The sequence below is a fragment of the Lepidochelys kempii genome, chromosome 10, assembly GCF_965140265.1.
Source record: "Lepidochelys kempii isolate rLepKem1 chromosome 10, rLepKem1.hap2, whole genome shotgun sequence".
Classification (NCBI taxonomy): domain Eukaryota; kingdom Metazoa; phylum Chordata; order Testudines; family Cheloniidae; genus Lepidochelys; species Lepidochelys kempii.
The window spans coordinates 15,201,963-15,222,976 of record NC_133265.1 but is presented as its reverse complement, the minus strand read 5'-3'; the positions used below and the strand labels follow the sequence as shown (position 1 = coordinate 15,222,976).

Genomic DNA, 21,014 nt, shown 5'->3' with positions numbered 1-21,014 from the left:
ATATTAACTGTTTAAGCATGGATGATTAGGTTTCATTTTACAATCAGTTAAGCAATGAAATTTCTTATTTCATGCCCCCCAAATGAATTTTCCACATAGGTCACATTTGATGCATGTCTGTCTTATATTTGGGTGTGCTTTTCCATTTCAGGGGAGGATGTAATGTAATGTATGTGCACTTGTAAAGATTTAACTATAAAATATATAAGGCCTGGTCTTAAGAGACAACTTCAAGTATCCTCAAATGTCTTGTGTACAGTTCTTCTTTTGGCGGAAGACAGATCGCCATTAAATAAATAGTGTTTGGATCTGTTAGCAGTTGCTTAATGCAGGTTTTATAATGTATGATGTAAAAACTTTTTGTATTGGGTGGAAAAAGGAACAAATCCTCTATGAAGAGAGACACATCACCTTCATATTAGTGTACATAACAAAATTCATGTGGTGGGGGTGGGGCTTAGGTGTTCGGAGTGTGGGAGGGGACAGAGGGTTGGGTGCAGGGGTTTGAGGGCTCCAGTTGGGGGTGTGGGCTCTGGGGTGAGGCTGGGGATGAGGGGCTCAGGTTTGGGGCGTAGGGGTGTGAGGGGCTCCGGGGTGGGGCCAGGGATGAGGGGTTTGGGGTGCAGGAAGGTGCTCTGGGGCTACGGCGGGGAGAGAGGACCCCCACCAGCCCTCTCTCCCCGCAGCAGCACCTGGGCTGAGGGGGAGAGGCACCTCTCCCTGCTGCGGGATCTCTGGGGCTGCAGGATAGCCGCCCCTCCCCCAGCCCCAGCCGGTGGGGAGATCTGCCCCAGCTGCTCCTGGGGCTGGGCCAAGGTTGGGCCGGGCTGCGCCTGGGGCTGGGGCTGCCCCGGCTGTGGCGGGATCCAGGCTGATCTGGCTGCAGCTGAGTCCAGGTTGCTTGGGCTGCGTGCCCTCCCCCACAAGCAGGTACAGGGTTGGGGTGCAGGGGTCTGAGGGCTCCAGCTGGGGGTGCAGGCTCCCGTGTGGGATCGTGGATGGAGGGGCTGGGGGTGTGGACTCTGGGGTGGGGCAGGGGATGGGGTGCAGGAGGGTGCTCTGGGACTATGGTGGGGAGAGAGGACTCCCCGCAGCAGCACCTGGGCTGGGGGGAGAGGCACCACTCCCTGCCACGGGATCTCTGGGGCTGCAGGATAGCTGCCCCAGCCCCAGCAGGTGGGGAGATCTGTCCCATTTGAGCCTGGGTACAGGCCAGTCTGGCTGGGCGTGGGGCTTGGCCAGCGTCGGGCCGGGCTACGCTGACCCAGGCCACAATGCCCAGACACAGCGGGATCCAGGCTGATGTGGCTGGGGCTGGGTCGCTCGGGCTGAGCCCCTCCCGGCAGGTGTGGGCCGCAGGTGAGTTGGGTCTAGGGGTGGGGTACCCAGACCGCGGCAGGTTGGGAGTCTGGAGAGGGGTGCCCCTCCCTTGGCCGCGGCAGGTCCCTGGGCGGGTTCCCTGAGTGCCTGCGCTGCAGTGAATAGGCTGCTGCGCAGCCATGCAGCTTATAGGGAATTCTCACGCACATTCACACTCACTCACACTGTATATCCAGCATATGTGGGAATTATGTGCAGTAAGTACGGCTGGAGGGAAGAGACAAAGTGTTTACATGGGGGAGTTGGGGAAGGAAGGAATAAATCTTGCATGAGTTTGGCCATGGTGTAGAGCCCTGCAAATCTGTGCATATCTGCATCTGTGGATGTGGTTGTATTAATAGACTCACAGAAGATTAGGGTTGAAAGAGACCTCAGGAGGTCATCTAGTACAACCCCCTGCTCAAAGTAGGACCAACGCCAACTAAATCATCCCACCCAGGGCTTTGTGAAGCTGGGCCTTAAAAACCTCTAAGGATGGAGATTCCAGCACCTTCCTAGGTAACCATCTTTTTACCACCTTGCATATCAGGTGCAGATCCAAATTTTTACATTTGCACAGGGATCTAACAGTAAGATAGGCTGTTGGTGCAGGTGCACATGCCGATTCTATATAGTAGGTGGAATGCAGATCGCAGGTAATTGTTGTGGTTGTGGATTACATGTTTGTATCCGTGCAGAGCTCTACCACGATGTACTCAGAGCTTCCCATTCACATGAAACCAGGATAAACATAACAATTTCAAGTTCAGTCAAGCCTATGTACATTATGCAAAATTTGACATTTGTAATGTGAAGAGGTTTAAAGAGAAGCAGAAGTAGTATTTAAATGACTTAGGTACCCTTACAAGCTTATTTATTATAAGGCAACATGATTAACCAGTGCTCAGTTGATGATGTCTTATTTTTCGTTGCAGGCAATTGAGACTGCTCTGGACTGCTTGAAGAGTGCTAACACAGAGCCATATTATCGGAGGCAGGCTTGGGAAGTGATCAAGTGTTTCTTGGTAGCCATGATGAGCCTGGATGATAATAAACATGCTTTATACCAGCTCCTTGCACATCCCAAGTATGATGATCCTTTAAAGCATTTATATTTATGTAAAATGTGAACTGTCCGTAGAATAGTGTAATTTTGAGGCAAAAATTAATTGAGTCTATACAATACATGTCCACTGTGGGATTGTTACCTGCAGTTTGCTTTCTGATACTTAATCCTGTTATTGTTTTAAATGTCCAAAGCCAGGGGCCTACCTTCTCTTGAGGGACAGTTCTAGAATTTTGCTTTATTTACCATAGATGATGGATGTTAGTTTCTTGACACTTCTTCCTTACCCAAAGCCAAAGCCCCCCCCAAAAAAAAAAAGGCAGGGTGGGGGGGAGACTGGAGGATCAGTTTAGTAAGTTAGGAGATGATTTAAGACAATATATGTGTCCTATCGGTGAATTGTTGGTTGGAATATTCCAGAATTTTGAGATTCAGAATTCTAGATAATGGTCAAAGCACTATAGAGAATTTATCTGTTCCTTCTAATATCCTTTCTTAGTGATTAAGCATTTTAAAGTGATTTTCGTACAATAATATCTTAAACTGTCAACACTTTGCCACACAGAAGAGTTATTCTTTTCAGAAAGCTGGGTATATTTTTGGTGCTATGTAAATTCTTTAATATGGAAACAGATTTTTGTTCTGGTTTCAATATAACAGGTCTTTCTGGCAGTCCAGAAACCTCTCTTCTTGCACCTTGCCTAATCTCTGCCTCCATGTGGCAGCTTGCATGCTCATACCCTTCTCCCTTCCCTCTCCTCCCCACTCTTCTCCTCCCACATCCAATTTCTGTCCAAGATAGCCATGTACTTGGAACCCAGAACAGAGATGGCTGATTCTGAGTTCATGTTTAAGGTAGAGGAGGATACTAGAGGTTGACATAGATCTGTCTACACCTGTAATAGTATGTAGGGTACCTGTAACTACACACCACAATGAGGGGCAGGCTGCGTCCACTCTCACTGTGGTGTGTAGATACATGTGGCAGTGAAAGTCTGGCAGGCATGGGAGGAAGTTGGTGGGAAGGCTCCGGCAGGGGGGAGCTGCCAAAGCCTTTCCCTGCTGCCTTCCTTCTCCCAGAGACTTTCACTATGACGAGGAAAGGCTGTGCTGGTGGGGAGGTGCAGGAGCCTTTTCTCAGTGAAGTAAAAAGCTCCAGCAGCTGCCCTCTAGCAAAGCCTTCGCTCACCTCGGTGAAAGGCTCTAGGAGGAGGGAGGCAGCAGGACACTACACTGCTAAAAATAGCAGAGTAGGCATGGGAGTTATAGCTCTCTATATGCCCAAGCCATGTAGGGTATGTACTCTAAGGCAGTGGTTCTCAAACTAGGGCTGCCGCCTGTTCAGGGAAAGCCCCTGGCGGGCCGGGCCGGTTTGTTTACCTTCCGCGTCCGCAGATTCGGCCGATCGCGGCTCCCACTGGCTGTGGTTTGCCGTTCCAGGCCAATGGGGGCTGCAGGAAGGGTGGCTAGCACATCCCTCGGCCCGTGCCGCTTCCCGCAGCCCCCATTGGCCTGGAGTGGTGAACCGCGGCCAGTGGGAGCTGCGATTGGCCGAACCTGCAGACGCGGCAGGTAAACAAACCGGCCCGGCCTGCCAGGGGCTTTCTCTGAACAAGCAGCGGCCCGAGTTTGAGAACAACTGCTCTGAGGTTCAGGTGTGAAGGTCACTCTGCTTTACTCTTTGTGTCTAAGTTCTGCCTCAGCATCTACACTGCTGTTTATATCCATCCTGGCCTGGTGCTGTTTCTGTACTCCACGTGCGGCTGCAAATGTAGACATACCAACGGGGTAGATGATGGAAGGTGAATCAGATGATAGCTAGGAATGGGGCCAGAGTCCTCAAACAATCTCCTACCTAGTAATCTGTATGCTAAGACAATCCCTTCCCCATTATGTGTGCCCACTTTCTGCACCTCCTGGGAAAAGTTTCCTCCTAGCTGCGTCAGATTTGCCCTTCTTCTTTCTTCTCCATAGTTGCCAAACAAAACCCTGATGTTTGCTTTCTTTTCTCTTCCCTTAGGAGTCCTAATGGAAGGTTTCCTATTAGGGGGCTGCTTAACTCTTATTTAATATTTTTCTTTGCAATTTAAAAATAAAACGGTTTTTGTCCTGGACACAAGCCTGAGTGGAAAAAGCAGTGTAGTTAGACATTCAATCAGTGTGTTCCATGGAAATATAAAACCTTTTTAAAGTTGATCTTGGAAAATACTAGGTATTTGCCTGAGCTAGGATTTGTTAAATTAAGCAGTTGCTTTTCTAGGTTTTAAACCTAAACTACTTTAACTAATCATGGATAATAAAATCGTTGCATTAAAGTTACTTTTGCCATCTGTGTGCATATTGTATATGTTACATTGATTCCCTCAGCAAATAATAAGTAGCTAAAAACCACGATTTTTTATTTTTATAATGATGTAATACATTCATGTCAAATCTAAAATATAACTTTTAAAAAGTCTATTTGGACTTTGAAGCAAATAGGTTTTATTGGGCAGTGAATTAATAGATAAATAACATTTCAGACCTTAAAGATCAAAATCAAATGTCATCTTACTTAATAAAATAAGTGAAAATATCAGAAATGCCATTCTGTAATTGAATTCCAGTATGATGCCTGTATACATATTATTTGGAATGCGTGTGGCCTCTTCTCAACCACTGGCTTTAAATGTTCATGATGAAATTGAGCCATCCATCATGTTGCCAGTGGTTGCCAAAATTAAAATGGATTAAATAAACTGATCTAGCTTTATCAGAATGGTGGAGTGGGGGTTATAAGTCAGAAACAAACTGTAAATTAAGTCCTTGATGGTCATGGTTGAACTGTTGGTATGGTAGTTTAGGGTTATAATATAGATATAATTTTGTCTTTTCAGCTTTACTGAGAAGTCCATACCCAATGTAATTATTTCACATCGGTACAAAGCACAGGATACTCCTGCCCGTAAAACATTTGAACAGGCATTGACAGGTGCATTCATGTCAGCAGTCATCAAAGATCTGCGACCTAGTGCTCTGCCTTTTGTAGCCAGCCTGATTCGCCATTACACAATGGTGGCAGTAGCTCAGCAATGTGGTGAGTAAATACAGAATAGAAATTGCATGAACTGCCAGGGGATAGGACAAGAAGGTTTTTAGTCTTTTGCAATAAATTATTGCATAAAAAAGGCATAAAATTGAAGTTTGGTACATTAAGTTCTTAGTTTGGTTTCTTAATTATATTATTGTTACAACACCTATTTGAATATGCTTACTCTTTCTCTTCTGTTACTTAACTGTTTCAGTTTTTAAAAAATAGTTTTGTAAGCCATACTTACAAAGTTGTACCTTAATTATATTTTTAAAATCAAACACTGTGAAATGTGCACAAGTTATAACTAAACAGACCACTTTTGAAAACTATGAGCTATATATATCTCTGATATCAACGGATGTAGAATGCATTTATAACCTTAAATGCAAAATTTTTGTTATAGGCTTTCCACCTCCTCCCTCCCCCCATGTTGGGATTTGGGAACATTTTCTTTTGTTTTCTTTTAATTTTTGAAGGACCAGAAAAGGAATTGTGTAAATAACGAAGAGTAATTTTTCACTTATAAAATGTAACTTAATAATCTTGGTTTGTGCTTTTTTATATAGTTCAAGTGATTGGAAAAAAAAATTCTGTAAGCATATATCTCTTCAAGATACTTAAATGTAATTTTATTTTAATATTCTTAGTTTTAGTTTACTTTCATAGTGAAGTACATAGTCAATTAAAGGCAAGAGAACATTTCAATTTTTTTCTTTTAAAAACTAAAAAAAAACTGACAATCCATTTACATGCAAATAGCCAGAATTTTCACTAGTTTTGCGATGCACTGATCAGAGAAGATAGGAAGATCTAATTTAAAGACTGTTAATGCTGACGGATCCATTTCTCTCCTTCTCTACCACCCTTCCCCCCCATAAATTGTAGGCCCTTTTTTGCTGCAGTGCTATCAGGTTGGAAGCCAGCCCAGCACAGCCATGTTTCACAGTGAAGAAAACGGATCAAAAGGAATGGATCCTTTGGTACTTATTGATGCCATAGCCATCTGTATGGCATATGAGGAGAAGGAGCTCTGCAAGATAGGGGAAGTGGCTCTGGCTGTGATATTCGATGTTGCAAGCATTATTCTGGGTTCAAAGGAAAGGGTAATATAATCTTTAATTGTTTAGTTTTAGCCCGTTTAATAGTGCTATTGAACTCTTTAAAATTGGGAATAGGATGTGTTGATTGAATTAAATAATAAATCATTGACAGGTCTCTCTTTTTTTATTATTATTTTTAGGCTTGTCAGCTTCCTTTGTTTTCATACATTGTGGAGCGTTTATGTGCTTGCTGTTACGAACAAGCTTGGTATGCTAAACTAGGTGGTGTGGTGTCAATTAAATTCCTCATGGAACGATTGCCTCTCATTTGGGTCCTCCAGAACCAGCAGACTTTCCTCAAGGCACTGCTATTTGTCATGATGGACCTAACTGGAGAGGTATTTAATGTATGGATGATTTCAATGAGTGTTTGGGAAATTGTGGAACTTCATATATTAAATTTATACAAACTAAACTCTTGCTAATCTGAGTTTTATTACTTCACAGTTTAGTATACCTGTAACAGTTGTTGAGAATGTGTTCGTCTTTTTATTTGAACCTAGTGAAGATCTCAAGCACATTGGGTCAAATTTAGCCCTGGTTTTATTGGTTACAACTCCACTGAAGTTGTTGGAATTGCACCTCCTTACCTCTGAGTTAAATTTGACCTATAGACTTTTAATCAACAAAATAAATTAAATATGCTGTGGACAAACATTATTTTTCTTTATTTTAAACTCTACTTCTGGTAAAATGTGTATCTTGCTACCGATCAGTTTTAATGTAGTTCTTGTTTAGTAGTAGATGCTTAGAGAATAGAGTTCTTGACCCTTTTTGAAACCTAAATTGTTCACTAGCCAAGCTATCAGGGTGTTCTTGCTTTAGGATTTCATTTATGAAATTGCATAGCACTCTACTTTGCTATCTTTGGATGAAAGGTGGAAAAGGTTAAAAAGGTGTGTTAACTTTTTAAATTTCTAGCAGAACAGCCATTCATAACTGAACATAGTGTTTGTAAAGGTCTCTAATCTGCATAACAGCAGCACTAACAAATCCATGACTTCTTAGGTTTCCAATGGAGCTGTTGCTATGGCAAAGACCACACTAGAACAGCTTTTGATTAGATGTGCCACTCCTTTAAAAGATGAAGAAAAAACAGAAGAAATCCTAGCAGCACAGGAAAAGTCTTTCCATCATGTGACACATGACCTGGTTCGAGAAGTAACCTCTCCAAACTCCACTGTAAGAAAGCAAGCCATGCATTCATTGCAAGTGCTTGCACAGGTCACTGGGAAAAGCGTTACTGTGATTATGGAGCCACATAAAGAGGTGAGGTTATCACTAAGGGGATTCATTGAGACACCAAAGTATGTTAAAATAACTTAAGGTTTTTGTTTTGCAAAATGTTTTTTAGAAGGGTTTTCACACTATTAAAACAAGCTCTAAAGTACTATTAATTCTGGATGTTTTTCATAAGGCTTTCACAGTAACAGTCCAGGGTAATAGCTTTCCACCTACTAATGTTTCAGTGGTGCAATGAGTCATTGAAGCTAACTTTCACTGAAGCCTACTTTTCAGGCTGTTTTTTTCCCCAGCTTATCTTCTGACATATCTTATGCAAGGAGGTGAGTTTTTAAGGGGTTGTCACTCCCCATAGGAAGGTGATAGCTGGTTTGCACAGTGTTTTGTGGTCTAATTTACAGTTCTAAAACTTCATGATTAAACTGAATATTTTAGTGCATTTTAAAAGCCTTTAATGCTGATCTGTGGTAACCAAAGAGGCAACCAGGCTGTGTAGGCTCACTGCTTGCGCCTACTTGGGGCTTGGCATAGCATGGCAGCTTGCTCTCTGCTGGGGTTTGCTGCTGCTGGCTGCCCCACTCTCTGGTGACTTGCTTCTTCCTCTGACTTAGCCTGCCGGCCAGGGTCACTTCAAATTCTCTCCCCTTTCAGGGTAGTCCATAAACAAAAAGCAAGGGGAATTAACACAAATAAACTGAGTTAGTAAGAGAGAGCAGGGAACAACTCCCTCTTAGGGTGTACCAGGATCAGGCAGTCTCTTTCCTCAGTGAGGGTTCTTCAAGCAGTGGTTGTTGGAAGTTCTTGCTGTCAATTGCCCTTTCCTGTTTTCTTCCCTGCTCTGCTGGTCTGCCCCCAAGTAGGCTGTTCTGCTTCTCTTTTAACTCCTCCAGCCTGTGCATGTGTGGAAGGGTGGAACTGGTTGAGCCCAGAGCAGGTCCTTAACCCTTTGTTCTCCAGTGTGGTTTGTATAGCCCATCACACAAGCCCAACCTAGCTTTGTTAGGTTTTATTGGTCTAAGCACATTTCAGAGTTGGACTGTTACTTGCATTTGTGTATATATAGTGTCTGGCTGTTAAGGCAGAATCAGTGAAATATATTTTACTCTGGATAATTTAGTTCCTGAAATTGTAGCATAGACCTTGTCTCATCCTTCTGGTACAAGTTGAAGACTGGATCTCATGTTACCCTCCCCACATATTCCAAACAGACTTTGCTGTACCTTTCCCTATCCACCCTCTCAGTGTTAAATTCTACAAAGTTTACATGCAGGCACAAATCACCTTTTTTGCCACTTAGCAGATAATGACATAGGATCCCTCAAAAATCTTGTAACGTGGGCTTTCGATAGGCCAAAAGGATCTGCACAGGATCTCCTCTTACAACAAGAGACGTTCATATTGTAATTCAGACATGTAACTGGTACGACATTTAATAATGGCAATTTGTCAGAATTTCACAGGTAGATGGGGGTAGATAAGTGAGAATAAGAGGTTGATGTAATAATCCACCAGTAAATGAGTATTTCTATACTTTAACATTTTAGGATCTGACAGTATTGTATTTTGCGTGACCTAAAACATGTTTTATCCTTAAATCTTTGAGTTTTCTGTGACTTTCAGACATCTTTTTTTAAATATCTTCAGGGTTCTAGTAATGTTTTAAAAGAAAATAGTGATCCATTTACAGCCTTTACTATCTTGACAGTTTTTTGTCTAGGGTTGCGTTTTTAATGTTTACAGTTTTGTGTAGATCTTTTGTCTTTTCATATGAAACATGTAACAGTTACTGTTACTCATTTGGTCAGAAATAGTCATGATGACAAAAAGCTAATCGTTCCATAAAAAACAAGAAAATATTAGTTAAAAATAGGACTATGTAATGGCATGTTAAGCAAATTATTATGAATGACATTGGCTCAAGGAAATCTTTTTCAACTCAGTGATTTCTAAACAGGTATTGTGAGAGAGCCATAATGAGATGGATATCCTCTTAATAGACTATTTATATAATCATGTATGCCTATAATCAAGACACTGTTATTTTGCAGGTTCTCCAAGACATGGTTCCTCCTAAAAAGCACTTACTTAGGCATCAGCCTGCAAATGCCCAGATTGGGCTCATGGAGGGGAACACATTTTGCACAACTCTGCAGCCCCGACTGTTTACAATGGATCTAAATGTTGTGGAACACAAGGTTTTCTACACAGAGGTACTTCCCTTTTTGTACATTCTGATATTTCAAACAGAAGGCATTTATATTATATCCTATAGCAATGATCTAAGCACTGACCATATAAGTAGGGACAATGGAAATAAACGTTCAGCATCTCTGTGTGTGCTGTATGTTGAGGCTAACCCTGCCATTTGTGGGTATCAGTATTTTCTGCTGAATTTAAGATTTCATTAAAAAAAACAAAAAACTTTTTGGTTCTCAATGAGAATATAACCTTTGAAATGTGAACTGGTGAAGGGCTGTCCGCCTGCATCTGCAAATTAAAACAATAGCTTTGAGAAGTGTGGAGTGTTCTTAATGTCAGTGAGGTAGCAGTTTAACTGTCTCAGGCCTTGTTTACACACACTGTTCACATTGATTAACAAAATTGGTGCAACCCTCTAGCATATATGCAGTTATATTAATTTTAAAGTGTTTATTGGTTTAGTTTATATTGGTAACTGCTTTAACTGAATTGGTTATACATTTGTGTGTAGATCAGCCTTCAGTACTGCTTTCTGCTTTAGAAACATCCGGCTAATTTGCTTAGAGTGTAGCTGGATATTTTTTAAAAGGATGTTCCACTGAAATAAATTTGCAAGTTTAAAAATAAAGATAACTGAATGTTCTTGCGGAACTATGAGACCGTCCAGAAAACTGGGGACTTTCTCAATATCTCAGGACTTACCTTAGTTTCAATATAATTGTCTAGCTGCCTGGTGATCCATTTCTTGCTCTGCAATGCCCCAATACACTTCTTGCTTGTGAAAGGTCCCCAACACCAAACTTGCACCACCAGCCTGCCTCTGTATTGTGTGTCTAGACAGATGTGGCCCATATTTCCTCTTTACGATAGGGAGGAGAATTCAGGGCCTCTCTGCAGTGGAATAGAGGAGGCTAAAAAGCCAAGTATAGTAAGTGGCACCCTTTTCCTCCTCTAGGTATTAAGTACTATCCTCTCACCTCCTTAGACCCTGCTTCGCTCAAGGACAAAACCCTCAGCCACCAAAAATATTTTCTGCTTTCTGAGTTTAACCTCTTTCCTCAGTCTGCAAAAACTCACTTGCATCTCCACAGTGGATTTTTTTTTTTTTTTCCTTTGGCTTGAAGGACTTTTTGGAGACCATTAACCTACCTTGCTTTAGAGGTTGTTTCAGGTCATTGTGATTATCTACCTCTATAACCAGGGCTTATAGACAAACTCAGCAGTACACCTCTACCCTGATATAACACGGTCCTCAGGAGACAAAAAAAAATCTCACCGCGTTATAGGTGAGACCGCGTTATATTGAACTTGCTTTGGCCTCCCCCCCGGTTCCTTGTTCCCTGACCACCCCCTCCAGAGACCCCCAGAACCCCACCCGCTACCCAACCCCCCTGCTTCCTGTCCCCTGACTGCTCCGGCCCCTATCCACACACCCTGCCCCTTGACAGGCACTCACCGGCAGCGGCAGGAAGTGGTGCGACGCGGCCCCAGCCTGCTCCATTCCGCCACCTCCGAGCTGCGGCGCTCCACTTCCTGCCGCCGGTGAATGTGGGGAGGTTGGGGAAGGGACGCCCTCCACGCTCACTGGTGGCGGGAAGCGGAGCGATGCGGCCCCAGCCCGCTCCGCTTTCCTTGCCCCGGCCCCATCCGTGTCGCTCGGGGGGCCTGGGGAAAGGTCCCGCACTCATCTGTGGTGGCAAGTGGAGCGCCGCGGCTGGGAGCTGGTGGAATGGAGTGGGCTGGGGCTGGGCTGCTCCGCTTCTGCTGGTGAGTGCAGGGGAGATCCCCTCCCCCGAGCGATACGGCTGGGGCCGGGGCGAGGGAAGCGGAGTGGGCTGCTCCCAGCCCCCCGCTAATCCCCTGGGCCACTCTGGGACTGCGGGGCCCCCAAAAGTGCCCCCCCACAGCTACTGCCTCCCAGACCCTGGGGAGTGGGGGAGGGAGCCCCTGACCGCCCCCGAGACTCTCTGCCCCTTATCCAACCCCTCGTTCCCGGCCCGGCACCCTTAACACGCTGCTCAGAGCAGCATGTCAGAGCTTTACCACGTTGTATGTGAACCCACGTTATATCGGGTCGCCTTATATCGGGGTAGAGGTGTATCTCTACATCCTCCTGGTTTTGAGCATGAGACTCAGTCTAGGGAATGGAACATGATCTATTGATAAAGGTTGTCTCCTGGGAAAGAGCTAGGTAATGACCTAGTTCTTGTTCCTAGTTGAAAAAAATGATGCAGAGAGCAGGTCATATAAACCAGGTAGAGGAGTCATCATAATAATACCTAGCTGTTATATAGTGCTTTTCATCAGTAGAGCTCAAAGCATTTACAAAGGTTGTTAGTATCATTTATCACCATTTTACAGATAAGAAAACTGAGGCACAAAGTGGCGAAGCAGCTTGCTCACGATCACCTCAACAAGAGAGCCAGAAATAAAGCCCAAGTCTTCTGAATCCCAGTCCAGTAAACTAGTAAATTTAAAGCACTGAACCTATCCAGGGTTCTTAGAAATTGTGCAGGCTGACACTTTCAAGTATGGAATTGTGTACATCTTGTATTTTCACCCTCTTGTATGAAACTAATTGTTTGTCTGAAAATAACTTAAAGTAGCTAATGGCGAGAGCAGAGCTGTGTAGAGAGAATTATTGTCATGCTGAAAATGTGACTGGAAAGATTATTTCACAATAATCACTGGGCTAACCTCTCTTCCTTTTTTTTTTTTTTTTTTTTAAACTTTCAGCTGTTGAATTTGTGTGAGGCTGAAGATGCTGCCTTAATGAAATTACCCTGTTACAAAAGTCTTCCATCACTAGTACCTCTTCGAATTGCAGCCTTAAGTAAGTTAAAGCATGAAAATTTAGCTTGTGGTAGACAGACACTCTCCTTAAATAGCAGCAGGTGCTTTTGTAGATAATCTCAGCAGACTGAAGCCCTTGGAAGTTGTTCTTTCCAGATCATAGTTTGGGAGATAATGGTGGGGACAGCACATGGGAGCTCGTATTTCCATTGCTGTACCTGCTCTCTGGATGAACAGGGTTTAGTTTTCAAAGCTGTGAATCAGATAATTGTCACAAGTAGGGTTGCCGATTGTCTAATCACACAAAAGCAAAGACCCTTGCTATGCCCCTTCCTCAAGGTTCCGTCCCTTCCCCACCCCTTCTCCAAGGCCCTGCTCCCCCCCCTCCTCTCTGCATTGCTAGCTCTCTCCAACCCTCACTCAGTTTCACCGGACTGGAGAAGAGGTTTGGGGTGTGGGAGGGGATGTGGGCTCTGGGTTGGGGCCGAGGAGTTCAGAATGTGGGAGGGGGCTCCGGGCTGAGCCTGGGGCGGGGGGTTGGGGTGCAGGAGGGGTTGTGGGGAGCAGGCTCTGGAAGGGAGTTTGGGTGCAGGATGGGGCTCAGGGATGGCTCAAGGGGTTGAGGCATGGGAGGGGGTTTGGGGTGCTGGCTGCAGCCGGGCAGCGCTTACCTCAGGCGGCTCCCGGTCAGTGGTGCAGTGGGGCTAAGGCAGGCTCCCTACCTGCCCTGGCTCTGTGCTGCTCTTGAAAGTGGCCGGTATGTCCCTGTGGCCTCTGGGTGGAGGTTGGGGAGGCTCCATGTGCTGCTTTTGCCTGCAGGCACCGACCCCTCAGCTCCCATTGGCTGCAGTTCCTGGCCAATGGGAGCTTCAAAGTCCATGCTCGGGGCGGAGGCAGCGTGCGGAAACCCTCTGTCCGCCACCTCCTCCCCTCCCGCCCCCTCCAAGGGCTGCAGGGACCTGCTGGCCGCTTTTGAGAGGGGCATGGAGCGAGGGCAGGTAGGGAGCCTGCCTTACCTCAGTTGCACCACTGGATTTTTAGTAGCTTAAAATCTCCTGTTTTGGCTTCAGTAGCCTCCTGGAGATGGAGCCCGATTCTAGGAGACTCCCGGCTAAACCGGGAGGGTTGGCAATCCTAGTCACAAGCAATAAATGACATACATTCCAATGAGAGAGAGAACATGAAAATATGAAGCAAGCCAGGAGCTTCTATAGGCAGTAATGATCTCGAAAGTCTTTAATTCATGTGTGGCTTTATTGCCAGAATTAAAAGAGAGAAAATATACAAATGATCTGAAAATGAGGAACTATATGTTATATCCAACAATGTTACATTCTCACTCTGGATTAAAAAGAAATTATTAACAAGAAAGGAAAATACTGCTCTCTGTTAACATACTTATAACCTTATTGAAGTCAGTGTGATTGCATGTGTTGGAGAGCAAAAGTTGGCTAACCGCTTATTCCAGTGACAATATTCCTCAGTTCAGTTAATTACAGTAATGATTTTTAGTTCCTAAGGATTAGAATGACTTCCTTGAATAGCACTCAGAAAATTTAAAATACTGTTAATAGTAACACCAGTCTTTTGTTCTTCTTGCAATGTCTGTTGCTTGTGGCAAAAATGTTAAAGCTGTAGCTGTCAGTAATTTCAGAATAAATAAAACAAATGGCCTTTCCTTTTGTATTTCAAGTTAACAAGAAACACAAAAATATTTTGATTTTTGCAGATGCTTTAGCTGCCTGTAATTACTTACCTCAGTCTAGAGAGAAAATCATTGCTGCACTTTTCAAGGCACTTAACTCAACAAATAATGAACTGCAGGAGGCGGGAGAGGCGTGTATGAGAAAGGTTAGTGATATTAAAACAATGCTGCTTTGTGTGGGTAATTCTTTATGCTTTTCCCAAGAAGCAGTGTAACAAGGAAGCATTATTTCTAGTGGGATTAATGGCTGCTTGGTTTTTGTTAGGGCGGCAGCACTATAATTAAGTTACTTTCATTGTTTCTATGAAGTATTTTTGGGGAGGATTTGAACTTGCCCATAAAAATTTCCTCTGGTGGAAACCAGGCATACAGGCTCTTAGCCAGGAAGCATATTTTTCTTTTGGACTAAATATATTCAGCTTGGTTATTTCAAAGTTTTATGGATGAGTCAAACTGCTCCCAATCAAAAAAATCAGCATTATGCTTCCCTTGTGCTGATATATTTCTAACATAGCTTTAATTAATAAAAAGATATGTAATTATTAATATTTAGTAAGTGTTTACTATTCATAGTCCGTATCTACTTCATAATGAGGAGCAGGCATTCGTAGCATATTGCACAAGATAAATATTCACACCAATAATGTCAATGATCCACAGATTTGTAGGTTATGTGTATACTATGGATCAGATTCCTTCCTATGACAGTCTTTCTGTGGTGATGCCAGAGTTGGTTAAATATAGCTCCCTGATTGTGAGGGCTGGCCTGGCAACAGTTAGAGCAGCTAAGAGGCTTAAATAACTTTTGCCATTGGTAGAGGATCATCTCCTCACCTGTTCTAAAGCCCTTTCTCTCTTCCCCTGTGGCGGGAGTGTGGCAGGAGTGTGGGGGTAGTTGGTGCAGGAGCTGCCTTCACCAGCTTCATGCTAGCAAGGTTTTCAGTTACACCAAAGGAAAGCTCTACTAGCCAACTGTGGCCAGATTCCAAGCCCTTTTCACTGTTGGGGAAGTGCAAAATGACCTTGGGATTTCAGCAGAGAATCTGGCCCTACAGCTTTAACTGAGTTTTTAACCAGTTACTGATATGGCTGGCTCTAAATATAGGTTCTTCACAGTCCTTTCTTCAGTGGACTATGGCAGCTTGCAGTATTTTGCCCTTGCCTGTGGCATAAGAGAGCACACAGCTGTCTTCCTGTAAACTGTTGTGCATACCATTTTTTAATATAGGCAAAACCTCCAAACAGTGCTTGTGGATCTGATTTGGATGATTTTTTCCATCCTCAAGTTCCCTTTGCAGTAGGATATCCTAAAGAGTACTTCTGGTGCCCCTCTGTGTATCTTTTCTCTTATTGCTATCACCTGCTAAGGCCTTATAGATTTGCAGCCCAAATTTTCCTGTAAAGCTCCTTTGAAATGCAGTTAGGCAACATGGATAGGTGGAGACACACACTGATGCTTGGTTTGTTGTGAAAAAAGCTGCTGTGTGTAAAAAAAACTTAGCTGTGTTTATTATGACCAGGGTCCCAAACATGGGATTTTGCTTGTAACATAGTGCCTGCATGTCTCTTACCTCTCAGTTAAGATCTTTTTCTTTTGCATTTTTAAAACTGCTGGTTAAATGAGAAGGAAATTAAATGATTATATACTTCTTCCCCAGTCAGAATTTTATAACTCCACAGTTAACAGTAGTATTCTAGGAATAAAATCCTGTTAACTGAATCTCTTGTTTGCAGCACATTCCGTAAACTGAGCAATGTATCCGGATTAAACATTTTCTTCACGAGTCTCCATCCTGCCACCAAAAGCATTTTTTAAAACCAAACATTTGTTGAACCATTTGTTATTGTACAGCCATTTTATTGTGAACTTTAAAAATATGAAACCAGTTCTGCAGAGTTACTTTTTGTAAGTGTCTGTACAGAAGTAACTGAATTTTCTTTTATTTCTGTTGTGATTCCATGCTTTATTTCTTTGCAGTTCTTGGAAGGAGCTACAATAGAAGTAGATCAAATTCACACGCACATGAGACCATTGCTCATGATGTTGGGAGATTATCGAAGCTTGACATTGAATGTTGTGAACCGCCTGACTTCTGTCACTAGACTTTTTCCAAACTCCTTTAATGACAAGTTCTGTGATCAGATGATGGTAAGCCCAATCCTTTTATTTTTTTTTAAACCTTCCTAGAAGAACTCTCCTTTTAACTGACATCCATAAAAATTGAAGATTAAAAGAGCAGTTTAATAGTCATTTAATGAATAGATTTGTACAAAAGGTTTCCATGCTTTACAATTCATGTATATTAATTTGTGTTTTGAAACGTTTGCATGATTAGAATTTGATGAAAACCATCATTTCGAAAGAGGCTTAGTTAAGTGAAAAGGAAAACAACAAACAACTCTTTTTCTTCTAATGAAGTCAAACTTAATTATACTGAAATCTCCTTGGACAGCTTTCTCTCTAAACGAGGGGTTGCCAGGATACTATGGTAAACATTGTCTTGGAAACTTGCTTTTTCCTTTTCAGTGGATAACATTTTGTGGGCAGGCTGGCCAAATGCTTTGAATGCTAAAATGATGGTGGTCTTGCCTTTATCTTCTGTATTTCGATTTCTAAAAAATTTGCCTCTATCCTTCTGCCAGGGGCTCTAATACTCAGGAGGTGAGTGATCATACTTGGTCATTGGTTTATATGATTTGTACATTTGACCAAATATGAACACCCATTCCCCTTTGCCTATCAGACTTAATAAATATCTTCCCCTTCAACCAACATACACACTTTCATATTCATCCCTTTTTTGAAAATTGGGGAAAACGTACCTTGCAGAAGGCCTTAACGGTCAGTCGATTGGGGCTCTGTTGGATGAAGTGGTGACGGTAGTTCCAGAGTTGGGGGCTTTTAACACTCTCAGGTGACCTCAGCTGCTGGGATACCAGATGAGGAATGAAATGGCAGCCGTTAGATTTTGCTGTGCCTGTGTAATCCACTCCCTGTGGAAAGAACCTCTAAGAAAGGAGACCTGCTGCATTTTTCACTAGCTAAAATTCCCTAATGGACTTCAGATGTAGCCCCTTGTAGGGTGTATTAGTACTCCAATCTAGAAGTGACAAAGGTATGGGTAATTGTGGTAAGGTTAAAAGATAAGCTTCCAACCTTCCAATCACGCACAGGTTTAAAAGCTCTCTTGGCCTCTGTAGGTACCTGGGCAGTTTAGAAGCAGGTGAATGTCTTCCAAGACCGGTAGGTTGCAAACCAGTGGGTCGCAAACAGCAAGCGAACGTCTCCAATCAAGGGAGCTGAACTAAGTACTTGCAGCTGTTTTGTTTGATTCCCTCAAAAATCAGGCTGTACGTCCACTTTATTTCGTATAAAATCTTGATGTGGCTTTCATAACTGGAACTGTAAAATTAGAGTAATCCTACTGATGTTTCAGAGTAGCAGCTGTGTTAGTCTGTATCCGCAAAAAGAACAGGAGGACTTGTGGCACCTTAGAGACTAACCAATTTATTTGAGCATAAGCTTTCGTGGGCTAAAACCCACTTCATCGGATGCATGCAGTGGAAAATACAGTAGGAAGATATATATACACACAGAGAACATGAAACAATGGGTGTTATACACACTATAAGGAGAGTGATCAGTTAAGGTGAGCTATACCAGCAGGAGGGGGGGAACAAACAAACAAAAAAAACCTTTCGTAGTGATGATCAAGATGTTGGATTTCCCCACAGCAACACCTGCGTAAATGGATGGAAGTGGTAGTAATTACACACAAAGGAGGACAGAGGAGTGATGGAAATGTAAGTTAATGGTTCCTTTTATGGGGGAGGGAGAAGCAGAAGTAAACAATATAAACTTTTATAAAATACAGAAATCATACAACCATAAATGTTACCATAACTGGGTATCCACTGTAGTTTGTTTTTACAAGGCTGTGTAAAATTACTTTTTTGAAATATTTGTGACAAATCTTAATACGGAAAGCTTTTGCGTCGCATTTTAAATTTGTATTTACAGTGACTGAAATTCACCTGGCAAAGATAGTGCCTGTACAAGTGTCTCAGCACTTTTGCTCTGAAGTTGAAATGGTGTGGAGGATCTTTGGTGGGATCCTGTGTAGTGAGGTGAATTTCATCCAGTGTGCGCAGTTTCCTAGTCCCTAATCCTGCATTGAGGTCTGTATGGGCAGAAGGACTTCAGAGGGATCTGCCTATATGGTCCAGATTACATGATCAGTGCCATAATTTCTCAATAGTCCGTTTTTTAAAATAATTCAGCTTGGTTTTATAGTTTAGTTTTTAGTTAATATGCTGGATGTTCATGTCATATTTTGTCAGCAAATTTATACTACATATAACATTCCCCCTTCCATCTTAAATATGATTTTTGAAAGCTACATTTTAAAATTTTCCTTAATAATTAAGGTCAGTTTGTTGGTTTATTGTGGGAAGTGATAGTTTGTTGAAATGTGGGAATTAAGTTTTCCTTGCAAACTGGAAATTGCATCGTTTAAAGGCAAAGTGTGTTCTATAATATTATACTTGTAGGAATAATGATCACATTCAGTGCTATAGTTTGTATTGTGTTTGCAGTTCTATTAGGAACTATACCAGTAATTTCTACTAGGGGTAAAGATTTATCACTGTCTCAAAACTTCTAAACTAGGAAGGAATCTGTTTTGTTTTTTGTTTTGTTTCAGATTAGAACTAAATTGGGCTGTCTGTTTTTGTTTCAAGAAATCAGTAGATTGAAATGATTTTGTTAACTACGTTTTCCCATCCCATCAAAAAGCTAACTTCAAATCTAAATTGGTCAACGCTTCTGAAGTGACGTTAGATATTTTGTAATTAGATTGGGTTAATTTCTTCTTTGCATTCAGACTTAAAAGTAGGCTACTGTGCATGCATGTTTGCCAAAATACTAATATTTATTAATTCCAGTGCACTGCTATGGCTTTCTATAGACTTCTTTTTGGATCCATTTTTTCCCACTCCCAATGATTATAGATATAATTGAGTCTTTCATAGTAGTCTTTCAGTCCACAGTGGGGCACCACTGTAACAGTTTTGTCTCGTTCTCCCTACATATTAGACCTATTTCACTCAGCTGTGAGTTCTTTTGCTTTTAATGTTTTCTGTCACAATCTTTTGTCTATGTATTTTTTGTGTTTTAAATACCCCTCCCCCCAACAAAAAAATTTGTGGTGGAGAAAAAGCTATTTCAAACAAAGTTGTGAATGTTTGACACATGTTCAACATTTTCAAATAGTGTTTTTCTGACACTTAAATTAAAAAAGATTTGATTTAAAAAAAGATAATTCAGTCTTAAATTTTACTCTTTTATTAGATGTTCATCTCAAAAGACTCCTTAATACTACAAATATTAGTAAATTGAAGCAAATGAACTTTGACACTGATCTTCACACAGTTTAGACAGCAGATGTTATTCATGCATCCATATATGAGATGTCTTTGTAACTTCATCTCCTAAGAGAGAGAAACGGGGGCGAGGTTAAGTAGTCAGGGGGATTAATTGTAGTTGGCATTAATACTTGTTTTTTCTTGGGGTTTGTGGACTCCAAAATTTCACTGGTTCACATTAAAAGCAAATTTCTGAGTGTGAAGTGCCATGTATTATACAAACTGATTGTGAATGCTAGCTTCAGGAGGAGATCATAACTTCAGTGGAGATTTACAGGCTGAGAAAAAGAAGCACATCTGCTGCTAGGTGAGAGGATACAAGGGTGGTATGAGGAACTATACCTTTAAAAAAAAAAAAAAAAAAAAGACCTTCAGCAATTTTTATCCTTCTCTCTCCATCAATAAATTGGGATGAGGTGGTGAATAGGACTCCATGCTCTTTTTGAGCATGCTTGTTTTGATACCCAGGTTGTCATGCAGTTCTCAGAATTCTGAACACTCTGATTAGCTGACAAGACATTAATCATTTTGCCTCCTAATAAAGTATTTCACTGCAAAATTCCACAAGGCCTGCATTTTTCAAGGAAAACAAATGACACTTGTAAACTAAAAAGGCTGAAAATCTCAGTTAAAAACTGATTTATAATGATGTAAGGTCTGTCAAGGTAAACTTCAGGTATAAAGTAAGGGAGCCAGAATTATTCAGCTTTTTTGATCATTCATCCTTGCCACTTAAAACAGCCCTTTTGTAGCCTAATATAGCCCTGATTATGTGTGACTTGCTGTAAAAAATTGCATTCCAAGTGGAAATGAATTTTTAATTAATGGATCTGAGGTTTAAAAGCTTCATTAAAAAAGCTAGTCTTTCCTTACTGCATATGAAATATATAAAGTAACTTTTCTGATCAAGCAGGTTGCAACAAATTTTTCCCCCTTCATCAACAATGCTGCTTAAGTGAAAATTTGATTTTTTGTTTTGGGGGAGGGCTGAAGTCCATTTAAAAGGACTTGTTTGTTTGATATTTTAAGCATTGAAGGTTTTTGTTGTCTCCG

The 21,014-nt window shown here is 42.0% G+C and overlaps 1 protein-coding gene across 20 annotated transcripts in view; it reads left to right on the top strand.

The window, feature by feature from the left end:
• TRRAP (transformation/transcription domain associated protein) overlaps positions 1 to 21,014 on the top strand; it is a 154,730-nt gene that overhangs the window by 33,295 nt on the left and 100,421 nt on the right. For all 20 annotated transcript variants that reach the window (XM_073362108.1, XM_073362105.1, XM_073362109.1 and 17 more), the window contains 10 exons: positions 2,295 to 2,446; positions 5,302 to 5,501; positions 6,384 to 6,601; positions 6,739 to 6,936; positions 7,607 to 7,867; positions 9,889 to 10,050; positions 12,776 to 12,872; positions 14,562 to 14,683; positions 16,516 to 16,686; positions 18,273 to 18,341. In XM_073362108.1, the coding sequence (XP_073218209.1) occupies positions 2,295 to 2,446; positions 5,302 to 5,501; positions 6,384 to 6,601; positions 6,739 to 6,936; positions 7,607 to 7,867; positions 9,889 to 10,050; positions 12,776 to 12,872; positions 14,562 to 14,683; positions 16,516 to 16,686; positions 18,273 to 18,341 (1,650 nt within the window). The remainder of the gene's footprint in view (positions 1 to 2,294; positions 2,447 to 5,301; positions 5,502 to 6,383; positions 6,602 to 6,738; positions 6,937 to 7,606; positions 7,868 to 9,888; positions 10,051 to 12,775; positions 12,873 to 14,561; positions 14,684 to 16,515; positions 16,687 to 18,272; positions 18,342 to 21,014) is intronic.